The sequence below is a fragment of the Petaurus breviceps genome, unplaced genomic scaffold, assembly GCF_028583685.1.
Source record: "Petaurus breviceps papuanus isolate PSGF00001 unplaced genomic scaffold, PetGlider_PUasm1.0 77, whole genome shotgun sequence".
In the NCBI taxonomy this organism is placed as follows: domain Eukaryota; kingdom Metazoa; phylum Chordata; class Mammalia; order Diprotodontia; family Petauridae; genus Petaurus; species Petaurus breviceps.
Window position 1 is genome coordinate 8,912,156 of NW_027186492.1, and position 27,145 is coordinate 8,939,300.

Below are 27,145 nucleotides of genomic sequence, written 5' to 3' on the forward strand. Positions count from 1 at the left end.
CACCGAACCTCGCGTCACGTGGCCCCAGGCCTTCCGGTCCGCAGAGAACAAAGCTGCAGTGTCCAAGCCGCCTTCGGGATCTCTCTCCACGTGACCAGCACTTCCGTTTCCGTAGCTTCCCGGTGCTACTGGATTCTATGTCCGGGCTGGAGGGAGGGGCACAGTGGTACCTCCGGCTGTCACCCGCGGGGCTTGGCCTGACAATCCCCTCTCTCCTTTCCCCTACGGTGCCCGGGTCCTGCTTCTCCTTCTCCTCGCTACGCGACAGCCATGAGTCTCCCTGAGCAGCAGCAGCAGTTGCCCCCTCAGGACTTGCCCCCGCTGGAGCCTCCGTCCCTCGGCCCAGGCTTGGGGCCACCAGCAGTGAGTACGTAAGGCGGAGCGGGGGGCAGGTGGGCCTGCAGGGCGCAGCTCCGGGGGTCCTAGGCTTGGGCTCCCCAAAGCCCGCGTGGTGTGTGGGGCAGACGGCGCAGCATCACCCAGCCTTCGAAGCGGAAAGGGATCTCGTTCTACTCCGTCATTTTACCGTTTAGGAAACTGAGGGCCATGAATGACTTGCCTTAGGTCACGCGCGTTAATGATCCTCCCAAGATGTAATTGAAGCCCAGATCCTCAGATTCCAAAGTCACTGCCCTCTCTGCTACAGGGTCTACAGGTTTGCCTTCCTCCCTCCTACTGGGATGCTTTTGAAGCCTGCTGGAGAAAGGCACCTGGCTGTGACATTTTTCTATGATGAGAGATCTGAGCCAGATCTGAAGATCTCTTTGGTTTCTTCACATGTACCCTCTGGCTGGAACGAGGCTTACTGTGTCTGAATCTAAAGCTCAGTTAAACATTTCGCATACAACCCCCCCCCCAAAAAAAACAAAAAAACAAAAACAAAATAAAACAAACCAACCCCCAAAACCAAAAAATAAAACTCTACAAATTTATTTTACCGAAACCCAGTTAGGTCTTCATTGCAGTTTGACAAGTCTTTCTTAATTTTAGATATTGTTTTTTTCATTATGAGCTTAACAAACACGAATTTTCTATATATTCTACAAAGAACCGGGAAGGCACGTTGTACATGAAATGTGTCTCTACTAAATATAGCTTTTTAAAAAAGCATACATTAAAATTGACATAATAGTACTGCTACTACTTTGCTTGCCTGAATCTCCTTCTGAGCTTTCCTCTGTTCTCTTTTGTGAAATTTTTTTTTGACATATAATTGACTCATTGACAATCTCTTTTTTTTTTTTTACAGCACTATCCCTACCCATGCACACCTTGGAACAACTACTCTCTATCCCCATTCCTTCCCCTCAAAAAGCTCTCCCCTATTTGTACCAAGATAGTTAAGCAAAACAAATTCATTTATTTATTTTTCTTTCCTTACTGATTCTCTCATGCTTCCTACAGCAACTGTTCCAAAATTCCTCTTTCCTCAAATCCATTACATCACTTCTTCCCTCTTCCCTCATTGGAAGGCCTTGCTTCTTACTTTCTAAGAAAACAGGTCATTTATCTTAAACCGCTTTCTCCCCTACAATGCTGATATACTGTTCTCCAGTCTCTCCTTATCTTCTCCATTCACCGACAAAGGGTGCCTTTTCTTGCCAGCTTCTCTTCTTGATATCTCTCTTATCTTCTCTGGGAGTTTGCCCCTTTGATGTTTCTTCTTTTTTCTCTCCTTGTGCACTGGCTCCTTTACTGTCTGCAAGTATGCCCAGGTTCCCACATTCTTAACCTTTCGATTTACCTTGCCATACCCTAACCACCCCTCCCCCAGCTCTTTTTTTTTTTTTACAGCCAAACTCTAAAAAATATCAGAAACTCATTCTCTAGTTCCTTCCCACCAACTCACTTTCAACCCTTTTAACTCTAGTTTCTGACCCCATCACTCTATTCAAATTGCTTCCTTTAAGGCAGTAGCCTTAAGTTAGTAAACAGTCTCAACTGCTAAATCCAATTGTTTTTACCCTTTGTAGCTTTTGACACTGTTGACTTATCCTCCTTAGATATACCCTCTCCTCCCTTGGCTTTCTTAATGTTGTTCTTGATTGGTTTTCTCCAAGCTGTGTGACTTTTTTTTTTAAAGCAATGGGGTTAAGTAACTTGCTCAAGGTCACATGGCCAGTTATTTTTGTGTGGGTGCCGAGTATCTGAGCCCAGAAATGATCCCAGGTCTCCAGATGCTGGGGCTGGTGCTCTTACCCCACCACCTGGTCTGACCTTTTTCTGGATCATCATCAATCATCTGTATCCTGCCCACTAAACATAGATATCCCCCAAAATAATGTCCTGGATCTTTTTATAGATGATTTTGAATTCTCAATCCCTAACCTCTCTTCCAAGTTTCATTTGTGTATTTCCATCCTTCTTGAATACTTCTCTATATCCAGCTGTCACCTCAAAGGTAATGTGACCAAAACCAAATTACTCATTTACCACTCTCTTGACTTCTTAAAATCTGTCCCTTCTTCTAAAATCATACCATCATTCTCCCAGTCATCCAGACTCAAAAACCTTAGCATCAACTCTGAACTAAGGTCTTCACATGTATCCTCTGGCTGGAACCAGGCTTACTGTATCTGAATCTAAAGCTCAGTTAAACATTTGTCATAACCAGTTTTCACTGTGTTGTCTTTGGTATCTATCACTTTCTGTTTTCACTGCCATTTACCTAATCCAGTCCTTTGTTGCCTCCTGCAAGGACTTTAAGTCTCTTTCCCTTTCCATCCATCCCACACATTTGACCTCTAATAATTCTAAAGCATAACTGGTAATTTCACCCACCTGCTCATAAACTTGGTTCTCCACAGCCAAATTTGGATCATGTCCAAATTGCATAGCTTAGCATTTAAGACTTTTCATAATAATCTTGCCTCAGCTCATCTTTGTTGGACTTTCATGATTGTCTTACTTGTAACCTGGGCTCTAGTCCAATTAGATTGCCGAACACAACTGGGGCTTTTCCAGTCATTGCTACTTTTGCTTCCATGTTCCCTTTACTTGGAATGGTCTAGCTGCTGAAACCATTTGTTGTTTCAGTGGTGTCTGACTCTTTATTACTCTGTTTTGAGTTTTCTTGGCAAAGATACTGGAATGGTTTTCCATTTCCTTCTCCAGTTCATCTTACCAATGAGGAAATTGAGGCAAATGGGGTTAAATGCCTTGCCCAAGGTCACCCAGCTAGTAAGTGTCTGAGGCTGGATTTGAACAAAGGAAAAGGAGTTTTCCTGACTTCAGGGCTGGCACTAATCTACTTTGCTACCAACCATAGCCATTTCTTAGTACTCTGCTTAAATGACATCATAGGGTCATACATAGATTGAGAAATGAAAGGGCCTTCAGAGATAATTTTGTTCCATCTCCTTCATTTTTCCAGATGAGGAAACTGAAAACCAGGGAGTTAAATAGCTCCCTCAAGGTCATGCAAATAAGTAATCTGCTGATTTGGAATTTGAATATCTGTCCTTTAACTCCAAATCCAGTGTTTTTTCCCCAACCCCCTCCTCAGCAAAATGATCTTCCTGAGTTGCCCTGGAATTCTGTGGAGGTCTTATGATAACATAGTATAGTCTGCCTTCTATTTTTCTTCTTTGAATATTTGTTTCTTCTACTAGATTATAAACATCTTGAGGGCATGGACTAGGTCTTCATTTATTTATCTTTTTACTTTCATAGTTCCTTGGAGTAGGAACTCAGTAAGCATGAATGAATGATTTCTTTGTGGTATTTTAAAGTGGTTAAAGTTTAGGTAAAAATTTGGAGGCTTAGATTAGAAAATGAAATGAATATATGGGATATACACACACATATACACACATAAATATATATGGGAATGAAGGTACATGAATTATTAAAAATTGGTAGAAGTACAATATTTGAAGCATCTTAAATTGAGATTAGCATGACTTGACATAAGAAGCACTGGATTTGCAGTTAGGAGACCTAAGCTTGAATCTGAACTCTGTCACTTACTGCATGTATGAATTTAGGCAAGACACAGAATAATAATGTTAGCTGAATATTTATGTCACCTACGTGTGCCAGGCATTTTACAAAGATGACTGTGTCTCATTTGAGCCTTACATTAACTCTGGGAAGTATGTGCTATTATCCCCATTTTTCACTTGGAGCAATAGAGGCAAACAGGTTAAATGACTTGCCCAGAGTCACACAGCCATTAAGTGTCAGAGACTAGATGTGTAATCTCATTGACATGAATACTCTCTCTGACTCATCCTCATCTTATCCTTTAAGGACTCTTTTCTGTGTCTTCCTGTAAATCTTTCACGTGGGTTCTAGCCCATGTGCTTGGAGTTTTACTCTTAAATCTCTTGATATTGTATAATTAAAGATTATTGGTTTAAAATGTTTATCAGGGTAATATTAACTGTAAAGTTATTCTCAAAATAGATATCCTATTATTCTTCTGTAACCTGATTCTTTTATGTTCTAACACCTTTTCTAGCTTTCAAATCCTATGATTCTATGTTTTTCTACTTGACATATTCAATTTTAAAAACTTAAATTCAAAACATTTATTAGGTGCTTACTATGTATAAAAGAGTATAACTCCAAGAGGTCTACCTCACCTTGCTTAAGTTTTTGGTATCTTCTTTCCCTGATTAATACAGTATTCTGTATACAGTTCTTCTCTTAACAAATTTGTTGAATTTTATTGAATTTGCTAACGATGATTAAGATACAGTACCTGTTAAAAAGAGTTTATATATCCTAATAGGAAAGATAATACAGGAATTCATATTAGAATGTAATTAGTTGCATAGGGCAAGTACCTTGAAAGTGCAATGAGAAGTTCAATAAAGGAGAGATCATTTTCTGCTGAGGGTGTCAGGCAAGGCCTCATGGAACTTGACCCGGCACTCTAAGCTTCATCTGCAAGGATTTCGGCAGAAGTGGGGGAAAAGAAAAAGAAAGGGTAGGAATATATTCCAGGTGTGAAGTGTTGTATGAGAAAAAAAGGCAAGGGACATTAGTTCCTAGCCATTAAGTAGTGGTCTAGTTTGGCTGGAACCGAGAGTGATTTGAAGGGAAGTGGTGAGAGATCAGGTTGGAAAGAGAAGTTGGAGTCATTGTGAAGGGCCTTGAATGCCAGACTAAGGTGTTTGGATTTATTGGTAAGCCAAGGCATCCAAATTTTGTATTAGTTTGCCACATAATTAAGCATCCACATATGTCCAGGATGTACAGATTTAACATTTAGTTTAAATTGCAGCTATTAATTTAAGCTTACTAGCATGACATTTAGTGGTAATCAGTTACACAGCATTATCTGTTGACTGGTGGTCATGTCTCAATTTTCAGGTGTGTTTATTTACCAAATACTTAGGCGAACTTTTCCCTAAAATTCCCAAATGGGTTCTACTTCAGGGTTAGGTAGGCCACATTTGGCCAGTAGACTCCATTTTGTATACCTGGGTAGTTAACAGTCTATGTTTCTAAGGTTTTAAACCAACTGTAGAGGTTTTTGAGCAGGGATGTGACATTGACTAGAATTATACATTGAATACAGATTAGTTTAGTGGACTCTCTAGTGAATATAGTAGAAAGACCAGGTTTTGGAGGTAGGGAGGGAAGAGAATAAGAATTTATATAGTACCTACTATGTGCCAGGCTTTGTGCTAAACATTTTGCCAATATTGTCTCGTTTGATCCTTGCAACAAACCTTCGAGGTAGGTGTTATGATCCACATTTTACAGTCGAGGAAACTGAGGCAAACAGAAAGAAGTGACTTGCCCAGGGTCACACAACTAGTAATATTTGAACTCAGGTTTTCCTGCCCCTAGTTAGCAATATTAGACTAGTCCTCACAAAAGGTAATGTTGATTTGAACTGTGGTGGTGACACGGGAAATGGAAAAGAAAGACGGGTGGTAGAGACAACGTGATGGCTGATGTTTAGAGCATGGGTGATAATGTTATTAACCGTTAACAGAAATAGGGAAAGGCATGTTTTGGGGAAAAGATAAAGAGTTCTCTTGTAGACATGCAGAGTTGTACTTATGCAATCAGTGATTTGTAGACATTTGGAATGATTTTCAGTCAATCTTATTTGAGAATAATTATTCTGTACCATTTCTGTAAGATTTGTGAGCTGGTATGGATTTTTTTCTAGTCTTCATATGCTTAATACTTACACATACTTACAGTATGTGTAATATACGTAGCACTTTTTTAGGACCTTTGGTGATCTACTCCACCCCTCAATCAGGCGTGGTTCTATGTCCCAGAGAATATTTATAATCTAGTTGGAGAAATGGGGCAACTGGATGGTACAGAGGATAGAGTGCAGGGCCTGAAGTCGGGAAGCCTCATCTTCCTAAGTTCAGATCCAGTCCCAGACACTACTAGCTGTGTGACCTTGGGAAAGTCACTTAACCCTGTTTGCCTCAGTTTCCTCATCTGTAAAATGAACTGTTGAAGGCAATAGCACGCCACTCCAGTATCTTTGCCAAGAAAACCCCAAATGGGGTCATGAAGAGACACAGCTGAAATGATTGAACAACAAAACAACATTTGGAAAAACAAGAATAATGCAGGGTAGTGCATTAAATGCTGTATTTTAATGATTCTTTTCATTTGATGGAAACAAGAATTTAAAACATGTTAGAAATCCAAAGGAAAGAATTCTGCTATTTTCTCAGTTGTTCAGTTTTGATGAACCCTCTGGTTGATTCTAAGCTAAAGAAGGCAGTGAGGTCCTGTGGAAAGATCTCTGACTTTGGAGTAAGAGGACAGGGTTCAGATTCTCTCTGATCTGTACAGTCTGTAGGATCTTGGGCAGGTCACCTAACTTTACTGGACTTCAGTTTCCTTATTTGTAAAATAGATGGCCTTTGAAAGTACTTTTTAGCTCTGGATACATGAGGTCTAATCACTTGAAAATGCTTTCTAAAATTAGATTTTTGTTTAAGTATTTTGTGCTGTAGCCAAGTAAACAGTTATTAATTGCTGAAGTAAGAAATACATTTACTTTACATTAGACTTAGCTTAAACTTTAATCATAATATTTTGTTCTGGTAGAAAATTTAAGACTTAGCAATGGTCTCAATAGTTTTTTTCAGTATTTTCTTGCTTGGGTCCTAGATTCAGGTGATGCTTCTCCAGATGAAGGGCTAATGGAAGATTTGACTGTTGAAAATAAAGCTCTGGAGCAGCTAGCACAAGGATTACTTTCTCATTATTTGCCAGACTTGGAGAGATCAAAGCAAGCCCTACAGGAACTCACGTAAGCAAACCAAAACTTATCAGCTTATTTCTTCATCAAGACGCCATGCTTTATTTACTGAGAATACTGGAATGGAACTCAGGGGATTTGGGTTTGATATTCAGGAAGCCACTTTTATCTCAGAATCTGTTTCCTCATCTGTAAAATGGGGATAATACCCATCTTGTTTGTTTCACAAAATTATTGTGAAGATCAGCTAACATATGTGAAAATACTTTGTAAGCTGTAAAGTGTTATTTTGCCTATACAGTTCTGTCTTGCTTATAATAACATGACTTTTATGTAATCTTTAGGATGTGTTTGGTAACATTTAGTTTTGATTATTTCTAATAAAGTGGTAATAGCAGAGTACTTGGTAATTTAACTCAAGAAATGAATATATTTAGGCTTTTTTTCTTCCTGTTTTGGGCAGTTATCTCTAAATCACAAGTAGAACTTGGAATGAATTGTAGTTGTCATCATTTCGTGAAATAATCCATTTGCTTATCTAATGGTAATTTTTGCACATGCCTTTGTTTTAGAATAGAGTTTAAGAAAATGCTCCATAACATATTTGCTGGAGAACACAGATATTTCTAACGATTCAATAAATTGTTGTTGTTGAGTCATTTCAGTCATGTCTGACTCTTTAAGATCCCATTTGGGGTCTTCTTGGCAAAGATACTGGAGTGGTTTGCCATTTCCTTTTCTAGCCCATTTTACAGATGAGGAACTAAAGCAGATAGCATTAAGTGACTTGCCCAGGGTCACAAAGTTAGGGTCTGTACCCCCTATCTGCCCAGATTCAATAAATGCCTTGCTTTAAAAAAAAAAAAGGGAGATGAGAGTGTGTGGGTATTGTCTAGATACATATGACTGAGGACAATAACTCTCACATAGAAATAAGACTTAGTCACTGTTTCTTCAGGGGGATAAAAACAGAACCTGAAGTCTCTCTACTCCCTGTTTTTCAGAGTGAGGAGCTAAATATGTCTAAGGACTACTGCAAGCCAGCCATTTACCCTAAAACTCAGTTCAGAAGTGACAATTTATCCAAGGGCAGAATTGTCCACACCTATTTACATAATACCATTAGCCAGTGTTTTTGTAGGCTTTATACTTGAATAATGATCAACTCTGAGTCAATCATGATTTTTGAGAAGCAGAACTTAATAAAGTAGGATTTTTATGACCAAATACTACAGTTAAACTAATGAATCTAATTTTGCATTAACAGAGTGTGGTTTCGATCCTCTAACAATGATTTTCAATAGAATTTTGGAGCTAGATATCCTTAGGTGATTTATTGGATGTGATGGGGAGAGTATGTGTTGACCAGATGAGCCTGGCTGGTTTTTTTTTTTTTTTGCAAAGTCAAAGAAAATGCTTTTTGTGATCTTAAATAGCCTTTATATTGCAATAAGGGCTAATCTCTTTATTTTCATTTTACAGACTAAAGGAACCCAGAATATGTTTGAACTTGGGAGGAGAAATGAACAGCCTTTATATTGTTGAAAGTGGATAATGTAGCATTTTTGTAGTGTCTGAGGGTTCTTTGTTAACCTTCTTTAATGCTTATAATGTTTATAATAATCTCATTCTTTTTTCTGGGCACCCCAAATACTCTTTAAACAGCCATATAATTTGCTGAATAACAGTTACTTTGTTTCTTGAGAGTTAAGAAGTAGTACAGATAATGCTGTACTTAGGATCTTTCGGTCTCTTCACAGATTTCATTATTGATAGTTGTGTTGTAGGAGGAATTCTGGATTAGAAATGGGAAGTTTGGGGGTTTAATCTTGGTCTTGTTACTCACTCTGAGTTTGCGCAAGTCAGCGAAACTTTTTGGGCTCCATTCCTTCATTTTTGGAATGCAGCCAAGGTGCCTTCTTTAATTTTTACAATTCTGTGATCCTGAGTAGTCCTTGTGGCTTAGTGGAGGCTGAAAATCTATTTATTTTTGTAACTCACAAAGGGTAAAGGGTCCCATGTGAGCATATTAGGGCTTGGCAGAACTCTATTTGCTTACAGGCATTTATGCTCAGCCTTATGTCTTCATTCCTGGGGAGGACATCAGTTTACCACTTCTGAAAGCAGGTTATTTAGTGACTAATGTTGAAGAACCTAGTCATGGCATATTTAAAATTAAAATTTAAGGATTGATTCTCATCATCTTTATGATTCTATAAATTTTCACTATGGAATATATTGATAGTTTAGGCAGTTTCACCATTAATTTGTGGTCAGCCCTAATGATTTTTTAAAATAATATTTTATTTTTTCCCCAGTTATTTGCAAAGACAATTTTAACATTAAATTAAAAAAAAAATCTTGAGTTACAAATTTTTTCTCTTCCTCTCTCATCTCCTCCCTCCCTGAGACAGTAAGCAGTTTGCTGTAGGTTATACATGTTCAGTCTTGCAAAACATATTACCATATATGATAATTAAAAAAACCCCCAAAAGTGCTATATTATTATAATCTTGTTTTTTGATTTCACAAATTTCTTTCTTCAGGTTTGTTTTTGAAATCTGTGGGGCAAGATTTTGTGCTTTGGAGATTCCTCTTCTAGCTGTTTCTCACAGTCATTCTGGTAACTCAGGTTGCCTGAGTAAGCTAGCTTATCGGGTTGTGCCATATACCTTCCTGGTTTCTCAACAGGTTTTTCCTCTTCTGAGGTCAGTAAGTGGAGCAGATTGTAGGGGTCATGTGAGCTTCTGGCCTGTGGGATATACCAGCTATATAGGAGAACAGATAACTTGTAAACCTCTATTCAATCTCATCCTTTCCATTACTCTTTTTTCCACAGTGTTTTATATTTAATACAGGTTTATAAGTAAGCATCCTATTAATGATCAGGTGGCTAATCGGATTGATTGGATGTCTTGCAGGTACCTCTCTTAATATTTTGGCTTAGGGTGAGAGATCACCTGGCAGTAAGCACATGAATGTATTGAGTGTCACTCCAATTATTGGAGCCTTCTTTGCACCTGTTTTTTGTTTCGTTGACATATTCTTTGACATAGCTAGCACCTTATTTGGTGAAAGGAAAGGGGAGAAATGTAGTGACTGGAGCATGTCACCTAGGGAGGTTTTGTACTCTCTCTGAAAATTTTAAACACTTATGTTGTACATCCAGATGGCCTCAGGGCTCTTGGGCTCTATGATATTTGACTCAGGTTGCAAAGTATAGTGAGGTCAAATGAAAGGGAGTTTGAACACTGGTTTGTTTGTTTGTTTTTTTAAATTTTTTTTAAAGCAATCAGGGTTAAGTAACTTGCTCAAGGTTACATGGCCAGTTATTTCTGGGTGTGGTGCTGAGTATCTGAGCCCTGATTTTATCCAAGTCATCCCGACACTGGAGCCAGTGCTCTTACTCGCTGAGCCACCTGGCTGCCCCGGGTTTGTTTGTTTTACCAGATAGACTTAGAATCACCATATTTGAGAGATCTAAGGGGCTTAAGAGATATTATCTAGTCTGATTCTTCCCTTTGGTTCTTCCCCCTACCCCCCACAATTTTTTTTAGTAGTTAAGGAAACTGAAGGCCTAAGAAGGTAAGTGATTTGTTTAGGGTCACTTGGCTAATTAGTGGTAGAATCAAGAGCTCTTGGTTCCTTTTCCAGGGCTTTTCCAGCGCTACCAGATTGCTTCACTTCTGTGACTTTTAGCTTTAACTTTTTCCAGTACTGTAAATTTTCCATACTTAAAACAGGAAATTTCTCAATATTTACCTTTACAGGATATTGTATTAACAGGAAGTGTGTAAAACACTTAGAACCTTGAAGAAGGAGGCTCAAAAATGCATTTTTTTTTATTCTGAGTTGATAGACAAAAGATAATCATGCACTAACTTCAAATTATTAAATTTATTTTAATGGCATATGAAAGCTGGAATTTGGCAAGAATAAGGAGACAGTTGACTATCAGCTGTTTTGTGTTATTTTGTAAAAGATTTTACTGATGAAATAAACCGAGAAAAGGTTAGATTTCTCTCTAGACTTGTTCTCATACTCTTCCAGTTTAATTCCAAGGTCATAGCAATAACCAACATTGAGCTGTTAAATTGGAATTTGGAATTTTAGGTGGTTTTATTTCAGTCCAGGCTGTGTAAACCTCATCTCCACTATTTGCTTTTGTTTCAGACAGAACCAAGTGGTATTACTAGATACATTAGAGCAAGAGATTTCAAAATTCAAAGAATGTCATTCTATTTTGGATATTAATGCTTTGGTAAGTCTATTCTAGTGTATATGTTTTAATAATGTTAAATTTTAATGTCAGCTGAATTAATTTCTCCAGTGTAATATTGTTTAGATGTGTTCTACAAATTTTTCTCTACCTTTTAAAAATTCAGAAATGGGATTTTAACAAAAATTCCTTTTTTTTTTTTTTGCTTTTTGGAGGGCAGTTGGGGTTAAGTGACTTGCCCAAGGTCACACAGCTAGTGGTGTGTGTGTGTGTGTGTGTGTGTGTGTGTGTGTGTGTGCGCGCACGCATGCGCTCGTGTGTGTGTTAAGTGTCTGAGGCTGGATTTGAACTCAGGTCCTCCTGACTCCAGGCCATAACCAGGTTTTTTATCTACAGAGAAACTACCTTTCAAAATATTAACTGTTAGAAATGATAGTTTCTTTGCTTAAAAGTAAATCTTTCGAATGCTTAGGGTGCTTTGAGGAGATAGTGAGTTCTTCTTAGAGCTCTTCAAAAATAACTGAATTATATATGGTGAATGTGTCTTAAGTAGTGTGATTCTATTTCTAGTACAGAGTTGGACTAGATAGTTCTTGAGGTCTCTTTGAACTTAAATTCTAAGATTCTGTGAATAACAACTTATTTTTGAATGGGTAGAATAAATCTGTTTACTCTCAACATACTTATAAAAGAGAACTTGGGAAGTTTGGGGAGAGAACATCATGTAGCCACCTTTTTTTCTACCTTAGAAGGAAAGAGGACATGCAGGCTGTCCCAAAAGTCTTAGTGCCTATTTAAGCTTTAATACCTTAAAATGACACTAAGTTTTTTGGGACACCCTGTATAAAATTTAGTTGTTGGTTATATTTTTCAGTACAATCAAAGTCAAGCTTAACACAAAAATAATTATGTAGTTCTTTGGTAAGAGGTGGGAGCTATAATTATATTTCTGGGAAACTTCAGTATACCTAACCATCCTCACTGAAGTCCATATAAAAGAGAATTTAAAAGTAAGGAACCTGTGTCTGCCTTTTTGCCATCCCTAGAAAAGAGTCCCATGAAGATTTGACTGCAGTGTCCGTGAAAAAAGGTATAAAATAATAATAATAATAATATATTCTTGAATCTTAATAAATTTTTTAATAGTGAATTTGGGACTAGAAAAGTTATACCTTTGGACTGGTTTAAAGTAAAGTATAACATTGTGATGCATAGCTTATTGGACTAGGAGTCAGGAGATAAGATTCCAGGTTCATTTAGTACTTAAATATGACTTAATAAATCATGAATACTCTCTGGGCTACAGTTTCCTCTTTTGATAAATGAAGGGTTGAACCAAGTGGTTTTTCAGAATCCTTCTGGCTCAAAAATTTCAACACACAATATATGCAATATACACAATGTACAGTATACAGTTTTTACAATATAGTAGACTTTCATAGAAGAAAAGATTAGGGATTAGTCAACTCTGATTAAGAAGAACATTTTTAGGAATTCAGGAGGAACTATAGGTGAGAGTAGCCCATGTAGAAGCTCTTTCCTGCATAGGTTCCAATAACTTCATTACCTTCCAACTGTAAAAATTTCTGACTCTTATTTAAAGCCATCATCTCTCTGATACCAGCCCACCTCAGATTTAATTGGTTTTACTATCCCTTTATGAACTCTGTGTTCCAGCCAAATTGGCCTGCTAAGCTGTTTGCTGACCTTGGCGTCCCATCTCTGCGCCTTCGAACTGGGCAGCCTCCTTGCATATGCATTTCTTTATCTCTGCCCCTTAGAGTCCTTGGCTTCCTCAAAGGCTCAGCTCACCTCAAGCTCTACTTCTCATTTATTTGTTAATCCTTTCTCAAATTCCTTTATATTTACTTATTTGTGTACTTGTGTTTTCCTTATTCTCCACTCCCCAGATAACCACTTAGAATGAAAAGTTCTTGAAGAACCAGGATTATTTTGTGTCTGACTCCTCAGAGCTTAGATCATTGCCTTGTACTTAGTGGGTGTTTAATAAATGTTTTTTGAATTGAATTTTCACTTAAATTTCTTAATTTAACTAATGGAGTAGGTCTCTCACCACCTCCTACCCCCCCACTTTGCTTTGAAATAAATTGTATCTCTAAAGATATTTTACGTTTTGAGGTATATTTACATATACTCATTGTATTCAAAGTTGTGTTCAACAGACATTTGGTTCATAGTAGGACAAGCCAGGAAGTCTTATAGCCCCTCCTAAATGCAAACAGTAGATGTAGTGAAGTGGCAGATAGAAGATAGAAGTTCCTGGGCCTGAAGGAACAGGAAAGAGGTCCTTCTCTTTTAGGTCTTTTGTTCAGTAGTTCACGTTATAGCCTTACATGCAGCCTTTGACAAGAAACATAAAAACCTTTGGTGCTCAGCTAAGAACTGAAAGCTGAAGGGTTGAATTCTGTTTTCTCTGTGCACAAGAATTATAGTTTGTCATCAGTTTAACCCATATGGCCTGAAAAAGAATCCCTTCTACAGGATCCCTAACAAGTGATCCCCTTCTGGAGAGCTCTGGGCATTAGGAAGTTTTTCTGCACATCTGTCTTGTATCTCTTTGTAACGCTGACTCTTTGCTCCTGATTCTGTCCTCCAGGGACAAGGAGAACAGATGTCATTCTTCTACATGATAGCCTTTTAAATTCTTGAAGATAGCCATCATGCCCCAAACTTCCTTAGTTCTGGAGCAGTCCTTGGGGCATGATCTTGAGCGTTTTCATTGGCCTGGGACATTCTCCCTCCCATTTATCATTTTCTTTCTAAAATATGTCATCCAGAGCAGAACATTTGTTGTCTGACCACAGCAGAGTATATTGGGACCATCACTTCCTTTGTTCTTTTTTTTTTTTTTTTAAAGCAATTGGGGCTAAGTAACTTGCTCAAGGTTACACGGCCAGTTATTTTTGTGTGGGTGCCAAGTATCTGAGGCCGGAATTGAACCCAGGTCTTCTAATGCTGGGGCCAGCGCTCTTACTCACTGCACCACCTGGCCGCCCCTCCTTTGTTCTTAATATCATGCCTTTTTTTTTTTTTAAGCAATCGGGGTGTGGCGCTAAGTGTCGGAGCCCGGATTCGATCCCCAGGTCGTCCCGACACTAGAGCCGGTGCTCTTACTTGCTGAGCCACCTGGCCGCCCTATATCATGCCTTTCTTAACATAGCCTAAATTGCTTTAGTGTTTTTGACCACCATATCAGTTTGCGCACTGTGGACTCTAATATATTAAAGTTACAGTTCATTAGACCCTATTAGGTCTTTTCCAAATGAGTCGTTATCTATTCAAGTCCTTCCTGTTTAGTAATGTGAATTTTATTTTTTCATTTTGATATCAAGTAAGTATAAGTCTCCATGTTTAGATTTTAATTTCATTTGATTAGATTCAGACCATTGTTTTATCTTACTGAAGTATTTTTACTTTTGATGTTCAGTGTGTTTGCTATCCCTCCTAATGTTTCACTTGCAGTTTTAATAATCATGTTATCTGTGCAGCATTGTGTTCTGGAAATAGTGTTGACTCTGGAGTGTGAAATCCTAATATTTCCTCTGCTTTCTACCTATATGACACGTTGGGCAAATCACTTAACCCTTCTGGGCCTCACTTTCCTTTAAGCTTTAAATCTGTGATTCTATTCCATTATCCAAATCATTGATCAACATGTTAAATAATATAATCCTCTTTACATCCCTGGGGCCCTCCACCAGAGATCTTCCTTCCAAGTTTTCATTGAACCATTAATGTTGTCTCTGGGTGCAGACACACATGTAGACAGAGAACATAAAACCAATAATTATGGAGGTCTGATTTGAATACAAGATTAGAAGGTTAAGATTGCCATTTCCGACTCTTGTTAGTTCAGACTATTTTCTTGACAACTAATTCTTTCCTTTTCTTCTTCCTCTACCCTTTCTGAGGGAGAATTGTGTTTTTCTTGAACTACTTATACCTACATTACTTCCTGTTCTCTTCTAACTTGAGATCCTGCTTTTTAGGAAATCCATCCATCCTAAGATGTTGGAGGCCATCCAGGAAGAAACCTTTCCTTGGGCAAGCTCAGTTCCTTTCTTATACCTCAGATATAAGATTGGGTCTAGGCAGAGGTAGAAAGGCCTAATCTTGGGTTATTGAACAGTGGACCATAAGAACCAGGCAGCACTGTTCTAGGTCCATAACTTAGTTCTTGTCAGGCACTTAAATTAGGTTCTTGACTTACAGCTCATGTAGGCATGAATTGAAAAAAATGTTAGCTCCTTCTGAAGGTAACTAGTAGCAACTGAGTGGTCTTTTTGCAACTTTAGGCCCATATAAGATACCTGTTTGTCCAATGACTAATTGTATAGCAAATTTTTGATAAAGAAATGTTGTCTTTCCATCATATAGCAGGTATTCTCTTTGTTATGTACCAGTGTCATCACTTTTCTCCCTTCTCCCACCAGTGGTTTTAAAAGTGTTGCATGTAGCTTTTAAATGTAATTTGTAGAGAATAATAAAAATATGAAGATAATGGATCATAAAGCTGGTCAGATTTAGGAGGAATTGATCAAGATTTGGCCCACAAATTTATTTGTCTATTCCAATGAATTTTTAACTTGAATCATAATTTAGTTTTCGCTTTTAAGTTTACAGAAGCTAAATACTATCACAACAAGTTAGTGAATATAAGAAAAGAGATGCTGATGCTTCATGAGAAGACATCAAAATTGAAAGTGAGTTGAATAACATTTAAATAATATTTTAATTACTAGAGAGATTTAATGCTTTGTTTTTCTTTTTTGTTGATGGCTGCTGGTAATGAGCTTTTAGGCACTTAATTATCCTTTTCTTTGCAATTACATTTTGAATGAACTGAAAGTGATATTTTCATTTATGTAATATCACATAAAATTTATTGATGCTATATAAATGTCATTTTTAAAGGTAATAAACCCTTTAGGTATGAATTACTAGATACCTACATTAATAACAATGTTGGTGGATTTTGGAAGAGATCTTGTTCTCTGACTATGGAGCTTCTAAGTACTCCAGTTAATTGAGATATTGAAAGTAGCAATTCCTTTGGGATAGAGAATCTTTGTAAGATAGGCTAATGGGATTTAAAATTATATGAAACAACTGAATTTATGCAAAAAAAGAACTCTAAATGTGGAGACTTTCCTGTCTTGGTATCAGGAAGACCTATTAATGTTATTGGATGCCCTCTCTGACTCATAGTGTCTTGATAACCTTGGGCAAGTCTCCCAGTGTCCAAGATGACTGGGTTTTAGAGCAGATGCTGACTTCTTACTAGGAGTTTCTTACACAGATTGAAATCAAAGGTCTAGACAAAAAAAAAAAGCCAGCTTCTTGATAATTTATTGCTGTGGCTGTTGGTGCTTGGTGTAGTTCCTTGATTTTGTTTCTTTTCTGACTTAGAAAAGAGCACTTAAGCTCCAACAGAAGAGACAGAAAGAAGAGTTGGAACGGGAACAGCAACGAGAAAAAGAATTTGAAAGAGAGAAACAGCTAACTGCTAAACCAGCTAGAAGGACATAAACCTAATCGGCAGGCATCTTGTCAATGTATATGTGTTTATTTTTATATGTATATATGTATGAGTGTGTACATTTTTTCTTTCCCCTATTCCATATTCTTTGGATTTCAGAGAGCATCAAGCTCTCTAGTAGGGTCATTTTGATGTAGTGCCTTATGCCGTTGTTCAGAATTCTTAATGCTTTGCACTTATTGAATTGCCATGTTTTCATTCTAGCTGTTTAGGATGCCATGTTTTTAATTGATTTTCAAAATGTAAATCTATTTTAATTTTATATGATATTTAACTTTTTTTTAACATAGCTTTTCTCTTTTAAAAATCAACTGGATTTTTGCTTTGATACATCTAATGATGAATGGTTTGATGTCATTCATTTGGCATATATTAAAAGCACTTACTTTGTACAGTGCCCTTAGGGTTGAAAAAATAGTTAAGGTATTGTTACTGAACGTATAAAAAATTTTTAATGTTTCTTGTTTATTGGAATGACTTACCTTTTTTTTGAGCCATGGATTGATGACTTTTGGTTCTCTGCCCCTGATTAAATTGAGAGGGTCTCTTCCATTGCTTTTGTTAAGAAAGGACTAATCATTTTACCCATGCCAGCTGCTTAACAATACATGCCATCGACAGGAGGTGCACTGTATAAATCCTATATGATTGTGCAGGAAATTTTTCATGGGAAAATTTGACACAGTAAATAATGGCATAGTATTAGTGGCATCTTTGACATAGGAAAATGAGCAAAAGAGAAAATTGTCTTTATAAAATGGAGACCGTGTATTTATTTCTCTTCTTACCATGTTTAAACCTTATATCTTTAAATGACATCAATATCTTAATGTGCTTTAAATTGGGCTACTTGATCTGTAAACTGGTGTTATAGGGCTGCTGTGACCATTGACCCTTCTTTACTTGAACTTTTATGACATTTAGTAATAATTTTCAAGCACTGAAGTGATAATCAAGTAGATAGGGATCCTTAAGCCCCATTTTTTGATTTGCCAGTGTGGTCTCTAGCTCTGTCTTGTGATTTCCTTTGTCTTATTAGTTGTTATCACTAATCACCTTATCATTCCATACTTTGCTTCATTTGTAAAATGAAAATGATGTGTTGCCTACTGGTTTTATAGTGATATTAATGGATCGGAGAAGGTTAGTAAAGTACTTTGAGATCTTTTAAGAAAGACACACACCATTGTGAAACTTAGTCTTTTTCAGAATTCTTTTGAATACACACAGGGAAATTATTATGTGGGGGAAAATTATAGTTTCACTCTCTAAAATCCAGTGTGCATATCCCTCTTTTAACTTTAAGGGGTATTTAACAGTTGTCTAATCTCTATCATATAGAGAATGAACAGAAAACTAGGAGGGTATGTGATTAGAATGTATATCTTTTCTAATTCCTATTACAAATTGCTGATATCTTTTTATTAAGCTAGAATCTACCTCTGATCACTTATCAGGCTAATACAGAAGGTTAGGAAAATAATTGATTTTGGAAGAATACAAAAAAATAGGTCCATTAATACACTTTATTTTTCTTCTTCTCAAGTGAAAGACTAATCACAGTGCACATCCATCCGACTTTGACTTTGGACTTAGGAATGTTAGTTTCACATGGCCAAATGTTGAGATCTGCACACTGAAACTGCCTGGGCAGGACTGGGATAAATTAAAGGTTTGAAGGAACAGTATCACAAAAATTTCTGTGTATAATTTGGTTTAATTTGGTAGCGTTGAGTGGTCTAAGTTATTGAACTAGTTTAAAATGATTACATATCCTATTGTGTGATCAATTCTATCACCTAATTTTTTTTTTAAAGAAAGCCTTTAAGACTGAACTCTTAACAGGCAGTAAATATCTTGAGAATTCTGGGTTAAGTGAGTAATTCATTTAATTAGCAATATTAATGTAGATGATGAGTTTGGTATGTGTGACAAGAAATTTAATGGTTTAATTTTTTGCATTTTAATATCTTAAGAGTAGCAAGTTGAAGGGGCGGCCAGGTGGCTCTCAGTGAGTAAGAGCACTGGCTCCAGTGTCGGGATGACCTGGATCAAATCCGGGCTCAGATACTCAGCAGCACACCCAGAAATAACTGGCCGTGTAACCTTGAGCAAGTTACTTAACCCCAATTGCTTTAAAAAAAAAAAAGAGTAGCAAGTTGAAAAGCTGATATATAACCAACCATTTTTAGGTGAGGTTGTGAATTTAAAAATGCAGTTATTTAGTAATTGAAACAACTTACAGATTTAGCTTTTTCAAAATTTTATATAGTTCTTGAACTGTATATGAGACTATAAGTGTATAAGAAATTGAAAGTTACTAACAGAAATTCATTTGGTACTGTATTGAGCACAAAACCAATAAAGAAGCAATGGCTTGGTCCTTAGGATCTTTCCATATTCTACTTTAAAAAGAAATCACTGCCTTTATTTTGAAACTATATCATGTATGTACTGAGGATTATTTTGCTTTAACTTGTGAAATTTTAGAAATATTGACTTTGTAGCAGGTCTCATATAGTTTATTAAGGACATTGAATGTAATTCAAGTTGTGCAGGTATTGAGCTTTTTCTGATAGATGTTGTCAAAAGTTATTCCAGGTGTACTGTATATTCCTTCATACATTAGTCTGGTTTTTGAGCTTGTAGAACAAGGAATATTTTTTACATGTTTAATAAAATGTGGCTTATGATGAAAGTTTATGATGTGCTATTTATTACATACACTTGGACCCAGCATTCCTCACAAACTGCAGTTGTTTGGACATTATCTAATTCTCATGTCCACCCTACTCCCTGCTTTTCTCCTCTTAATTTTTTCCATTCATCACTCTTCCAAGTATAGGCAAGTTTTACATAATCTTCCTGAATTATTTTTGAAGAAGGTCATAGGGTTTTCTATGAAACAAAATGATTTTGGTTATACCAAAAGATTCTGCAGTATTTCGGGACTTGACCTGAAACCCTGAATAAGGAACCAATCATTTGAGAGAAGTGTGGGGATTGTGGCAACAATGACGAATTCTTACCTTGTTCTGCACAACTTCATGGCAAATATAATCAATCTGAAGACTTTCTGATATGTTACCCATCCCCTCAGAACATAAATATATCCACAGTATATTTCAGGAAGCTTATAATGCCCAAGTTTAGAAATGTAGTGAAGCTGGAATTGACTGAACACATATGTATAGGGGTTTAAACCCATTATCTTAGACTTGAATTTTGCTAGCCAATTGGAAGAGATATGCAAATGATGTAAGCTTTTAGCATCATAATCAAATATTTATTGAGCTGCTGTTAGGTCCAAGACACTGCTATTATATGGTCTTGGGGGATACAAAATGTATAAGGTAATATAAGAACTAGAGGCACCTGTCCTCCCCAAACAAATCTTTTTGAGGAGACATGAAATGTATATGTGAAAAAATAACTACAATGTAAGTACCCAATGAGTGGTGTTGCAATTATAAAAGTTATGATTCTTTATGTTAATTTGGATATAGCTGAGGAAATGCTATTATGGTCAGATCACTGCTCCCAGGCCCACCTCTGCCCTGTCACTTAGGAAGTGACAAAACTAACCCTTTGTGTTATTTTTTGGAACCCTTCGTGTTATTTTTTGGTGTGATAGCATCTTATGAGATCAAAGAACTAAAACAGACCCTAGTGACTGACTACTTTCCAACTGAGCTCCAGATGCTAGATTTGAATTAGAAACCCTTTGTGCAATTTACATTATAATGTCCATTAACTTTAGGCAAAATAAATAGCTTGACAGTAATGCCAATGGGACGGGGAAGCCATGGAGCAGTCTCAATAAGATGGAGACTGTTTTTAATATGGGATGGCAGTGGGAGCGACCCTATCCTTCAACCTAGTGCTTGGCAGTAGGCTCATTACAAACTTAGAAAAAAGGGTACAAGGATGGCTTATCAGGCTTATAATAGATGGCTTTTGCTGCCATCTGCTGACTATCTAGTGTCTCTGCTATACTTAATACATGGGTAATTTCTATTAGAACTGGACTCAATGGGATTTTCACCATTCAACAGATTTTCTTTGTGGACTGAACTTTCAAAATGACAACCCAACCCACATCTTGTTTGGAATTATTTATTTTGAAGGATATGGAAAGATTTTTAAAGTAATCTCTTGTCCGAATTTGGACTTTTCTGTTTGGTATGTTAGAATTCAAATTCATAAGTTTTCTTGTTAGCTGTCTATTCATTCCTCTAGTATTAACAAGATCTTCCCCTATACTTGGGGAAGACTTTTTACTTGCATTCTTCACAGCTAAATGACTTGAACTTCCCCAAATGGGCAATTCACTGGAACTGAACAGTTGACTCTCTAAAAGTGACTGGAGCAAAAAAACTGTCCCAGAATTTACCAATGACCTCAGGTTAAGTCTTAATCTGTTATTAGCTTTTATGCCTGACTTCACTTGTTCCAAGACTCAGTTATTGTTTTGACTTCTTTATACTTGCTTTTATCTTAATCACTAGTTCCAAAGTCACATCTACTTCTAGACCTGCCCGGTACCCGATCTCCCAGGTTGAGCCCCCATCATAATCTCCATCCTAGACTGTGACTTTCAAATTCTAGGCTATGGTACCGCTCCAATATAGCACTGTAACCAGAGCCAGACAATGACTCTGTTCCTTCCCCAGCATCGAGTCCTTCTGCAGATTCTTTTTGCAGGGGACTGAAATCAAATAAACCTAGCTAATTATTATGGGATGTTTTCATTTTAGCTAAGAGGCATGACAGTTGTTTCAGAAGATGACAGTTCCCTTTGTAGTTGAACAAGTTATCAAATGACAAAATTCTGAACTCAGTTGTTGGTCTTGATTTCTATAGATGTCCCCTACTTTTGCCTGGGATTGCAAACCAAAGAGTCAGTATAATAATGATGCTGATAGCTATCATTTATGTAGCACTTTTTATGCTACAAAAGCAATTTATTCATATCTGGTTCTCACAACAGCCCTATTAGGTAGATTTAGACTAGCCAAATCCCGATACTGATTGGTATAAGGAACCCAACTTAACAGCATCTCATCTGCAAACTGAAGTTTTGTAGAATTGCACAGATCACTGAGAGGGTATATGATTTCTGCCTAATGCCACATAGCCAGTATGAGACAAAGTCAAGATTTGAATTCTGATCTTCCTGACTCAGAGGCTAGTTTTATTTTTCTTTTTGAGGAGTCGGGTCACACAGCTAGTCTGAGACTGGATTTGAACTTGGGTCCTCCAGGGTTAGTGCTCTATCTACTTTGCCACCTACCTGCCACCCCCCCCCCCCAAGCTAGTTTCCTATCCACTGTGCCATACTAGATGGTATAAGTAGTAAGTACCCTTCATTCATAGAGGTGACTGAAAGGATTCATTATCTTTATTATTATTGATCAAAGTCATTCAGCCATTGAGTGGCAGAGGGGATTGAACCTAGCTTTTCCAAATCCAGTATTTTTATCAATCAACCATGCTAAGAGCTGTTACCTTGGAGCTTAGAGAGTCATCATTGTAACTCCCCCCACCCCCATCTTAGATTTTTTTTTTAAAGTATTCAAGAAATGTATTAGAAATTTCATTGGAGATTTTCCATGAATGAAAATATTGTCCACACACAGTACTATAGTGTATACTAAATATGCTTAGATATGTCTCTAAAACAAGAGATAAAACAAAGTAATAACATATCTTCAGATACAAATACATTCTGTTTTCATAAGCTTTATATTTACTACTGTACTAATTATCCCGCTATTTATATGACTACTAAATATAAAATGCTGATGTGAACAAGAAAAACATGGACAAATATTGTAAAATATCACACCTGATATTATCTTAACAAGTGGGCTTTTATAAAAAATACATTTACTTTTAATTATATTTTAACAAGCAGTGATTAAGGTGTTTATTTCCTATTAGAAAATAACTTAATTTCACCTATTTTAATTATATTCATTATCTTTATTATTAAGATCTATACTTGACACATGTGGATATTATTTGATCTTTTCAAACCATATTCATTCTTATTAAAAAAGTCCCAAGCATTTTCTTTCAGAATATTCAAATATTCTGAGATTTTGCTAGTTATGTGAAATGTAATAGCACTTTCAAGTTCTTTATTATAAGGTCTCTTCTACAGAAAGAACCAATTATTCTTTACCAGTCTTGGTATCTATATTTGAACTCAATATTTAAGCCATTACTATCTGTTACCCATAAATTCCTACATCTTTATCCAAATGTAGTTTAATCACCCAAAATGAATAGAAACAGCCTTTGGGAAAAACTTGTTAAAGGTAAGAAATTATATCTTATCTGCCTGACTGAAATGATTAATACGACTCTTTCAAAAGCATAAATTTTGAAATTTATCTGCACTTGGTCATTCCTATTCAATATACACACACGAAAAAGAAAAATGACCCTTACGAAAGCCTTTCAGCCAAGGATGTTTAAGGGTCCCTTCCTATTACTCTATTCTCAGTAATGGGGCATAGATTGAAGTCTTATGGGACAGACCATAGCTTAAATATAACAATTCTGCTGTACTATTTTAAGATTTTTATTCATTCATTTGTTTATTTATAGCTTTCAACATTCACTTCCATAGATTTTGAGTTTTAAATTTTCTCGCCTTCCCTCTCCTCCCTCTTCCCCAACACTGTGTGTTACCTGCTTCATTAGATTTTTTTCAAGGGGATATCAGCATAGTCGTGATGCTGTAAGAACCAGAGAATCATTAAACTCATTTGGCTAGGATACAGAGAACATAGAGAGGAAGCCTTACTATGACAGGCTATATACTGTTTCATTCATCAAATAAGATCAGTTTTGTATATTATCAGATATTAAGGATTTTGTGGACCACAGAACAATTAATGAAGATGGTTAATTACTGGGCTATAGAAATCCATCTTGTCCTACTAGAAAGTTGGGGGCAGGGATGGGGGAGGACATAAGAGAGAGCAGATTGGGGGAAGAGGTATTCAGTAGGCTCGATATCTTGGGGTGGAGGGTAGGGGAAAGATGGGGAGAAAATTTGTAAATCAAAATCTTGTGGAATGAATGTTGAAAACTAAAAATAAATAAAATTTAAAAAACCTCAAAGAAACAAAAAACAAAATAAAAGGGATTTTCATCAATTGGGCAAATACTAGGCAAATTGTGGCATGACAGCATGTCATAAGAAAATCATAAATATGAAGAATTCAGAAAATATGAATTGATGGAAAGTAAACTACTTATAAAGACTACTGTAATAAAAAAAAAATGTCCTTGGGGGCATCTAGGTGGCGCAATGAATAGAGCACTGGCCCTGGAATCTAGAGGACTTGAGTTCAAATATGACCTCAGGCACTTAACACAAAACTAGCTGTGTGACCTTGAGCAAGTCACTTAACCCCAATTGCTGGGCCTTCCTCCCTCCAAAAACAAAAAGCAAGACAAACAAAAACAAAAACAAAAAAAGAAATGTCCTATTTAAAACCAAATAAAAAAAAATGTACATGATAATAAGAAATTGTGGTTCAAAGAATGCATGAAGAAATGACTGTCATTCCTTTCCTTAAGAGATTTGCAATAGAGTGAGGACCAAGTGATGCTAACTCTATCACATATGGTTGCTACATCAGTTTGTTTTCCTTATTTTTTTTTCTTTGCTACAGAGGATGGCTTCTTGGGTTATAGGTTGCGTGGGGGAATATGTGAAAATGACTACAATGTAAAAATAAGCAATATAAATAAAACAGAAAATGCATGAAAGGAAAAAAGATGATAAATTACATAGCATAATGTGCTGACATAATAAAAAGCTAAGTTATACAATAAGTACGATTGGAAAATAGGATCACATACTACATGGTAGTTTCAGAAAGGGTCAAAGTAGATTTTAAGTGTTATACTGCCATCTAGTGTCTCTGTCTAGTACCTCTGAGGCTCTAATAGAATATATGCCTTGCCTTCTCTTCATGACCAGGCAATAGTTGGTGCAAAATTAATAGTCAATGCAATGTTAAAGTGCTTCAACAAATTTTCTATATGACCTGAACTTTTGCTTAAAACGATAGGTTTGAAATAACTGAATCATGTGTAAAAGTTTTTCAAAAGTCTAAAATCTGAATCCTCATCCAATTATGTGCCCCCTCCTGATTCCCACAAATAAGTGCATGCCTTGAATGCATTCCTCCTCAGTTCAGACCCTTAGGGTCTTCAGCTTCTTTCAAAGCATGTAATGTATCATCTCTTCAGGGGAACCTTTCCTAATTCCTCCAGTTGCTAAGGTTTTCTTCCAAATTATCTTGTTTTTACTTACCTGGGGAGATGCTGTATCCCTTCTGTAGAATGCAAGCTTTGGGACAGGCTGTTTTGTCTTTGTATCTTGAGTGCCTAACACCATGTTCAGTGCCTTGCACAAAGGAGATGCTTTAGAGATAGGGAGCCAGTGAAGATTTTTGAGCAAAAGAGAGATATGATCAGATCTGTGCTTTAGGAATACCAATTTTGGGGGACGGCTAGGTGGCGCAGTGAATAAAGCACTAGCCCTGAAGTCAGGAGGACCTCAGTTCAAATCCAACCTCAGATACAACATTTACTAGCCATGTGACTTTGGGCAAGTCACTTAACCCCAGTTGCCCTGCCTTCCAACCTCCAAAAAGAAAAAAAAAAGGAATACCAAACACCAATTTGGTAACTGGTCTCAGAGAACAGATTGAATATGGGAAAGAAAATGGAAGCCATGACTTTGGAGTGGTGACTGCAGAAGCCAAATTTCAAGGAGTCAAATGAGTGGGAGGTCAGGAAATAGATAGAGGCACTGAATCTACAGACTAATGCAAGAAATTTGGAAGTGGATAATGAGAAAGATGGGGGTAGTAACTCCTTAAGGGGATATTAGAGTCAAGGAGGGGCAACTAGGTGGCACAATGGATAGAGCACTGGGCTTGGAAGACTCATCTTCCTGAGTTCCAGAACTTACTTAGCTGTATGACCCTGAGTAAGTCACTTAACTGTTTGCCTCAGTTTCCTCATCTGTAAAATGAGACGAAGAAGAAAATGGCAAACCACTCCAATATCTTCTTCAGAAAATGATTAAAATGACTCTACAATAAACAACAAAAGAGAGTCAAGGAAAGTTAGAAGTTAAGTAAGGATCTTAAAGATATGTCAGGTCCTACTGGCTCATTTTACAGATGAGAACACTGAGTTGTGACTTGCTCAAGGTCTTACAGCTAATAAAAGAGTCAGGATTTGAACTCATGTTCTCTTATTCCAAATCCAAAGCCCATTGATCAAGGTGTGTGTGTATGTGGGGGAAACTCAATATTGACAGTTTCAAAACATTTGAAATCATAATACAATTGATCACTGTATTTAAAAAAATTACTTTAAAAATGTTTTCCAGGACTATCAAAACCAAATAGCATTCTAAAATAATAATGAGAAATTTAAAATTCAACTCACCCAAGAACATCAATTTCAAAACCAAAGATTATGAAAAAGTTAATCAAACTGACAGAATTAGAGGCTGATTTTGCTCCAACCCCAACTGTGTTGTATTTATTTCAGTTATGCTAAGAATCACTAATGACAATTCAGACTAACCCAGAGGGCAACTCTGAGATTTGCCCTGAATGTAGCCTGTAGGGTGATCTATACTTTTTGAGCTATTGGACTGTGGAAGATGGCAAGAGAAGAGGAGAATGGAATAGCAATGGTTGCTGTCCCTGGAAGTTCTTTCTAGTAGCCTGATATTAGAAAATCTGTGGCTTTGTGGGGATAGCTGAAGACTGCTCACAAGATCCTTTACTAGGTAAAACTCTTGAGCCAATAAGCATTTACAGTTATCCCTTCCACAGAATGACTTTCCCCATTGTGCTTTCGACATATTTTAGGTCTGCATAAGAAATTAAATGGGAAGTTTGGGGGAGTTTTGTGGATTTTGCAGATGACATGAGAAGGCCAGCAGATGACACAGAAAAAGTTCTTTTTCATATAGTATTTTTACTTAACATTGACCTATATATAACCTATGACCAGATACTTAACCCAAATTTAACAATAAGGTACTATAATTACCCCATAAAGGAAAAAGAAAAAATTCAGATTTCCTCTCTGATACGAAGTGAAGGCCAAAAAATTTTACACGGAT

At 36.8% G+C, this 27,145-nt stretch overlaps 2 protein-coding genes across 2 annotated transcripts in view; one reads left to right on the forward strand and one right to left on the reverse strand.

Moving 5' to 3' along the window:
- GATM (glycine amidinotransferase) overlaps positions 1 to 27,145 on the reverse strand; it is a 501,978-nt gene that overhangs the window by 359,776 nt on the left and 115,057 nt on the right. The gene's annotated exons all lie outside the window — the stretch shown is intronic.
- Positions 123 to 19,669, forward strand: BLOC1S6 (biogenesis of lysosomal organelles complex 1 subunit 6). The gene is made up of 5 exons (XM_069105961.1): positions 123 to 367; positions 7,102 to 7,243; positions 11,366 to 11,453; positions 16,049 to 16,135; positions 16,842 to 19,669. Exons 1-5 carry the CDS (start codon positions 271 to 273, stop codon positions 16,959 to 16,961), a joined length of 534 nt encoding a protein of 177 aa, XP_068962062.1. The 5' UTR covers positions 123 to 270; the 3' UTR covers positions 16,962 to 19,669.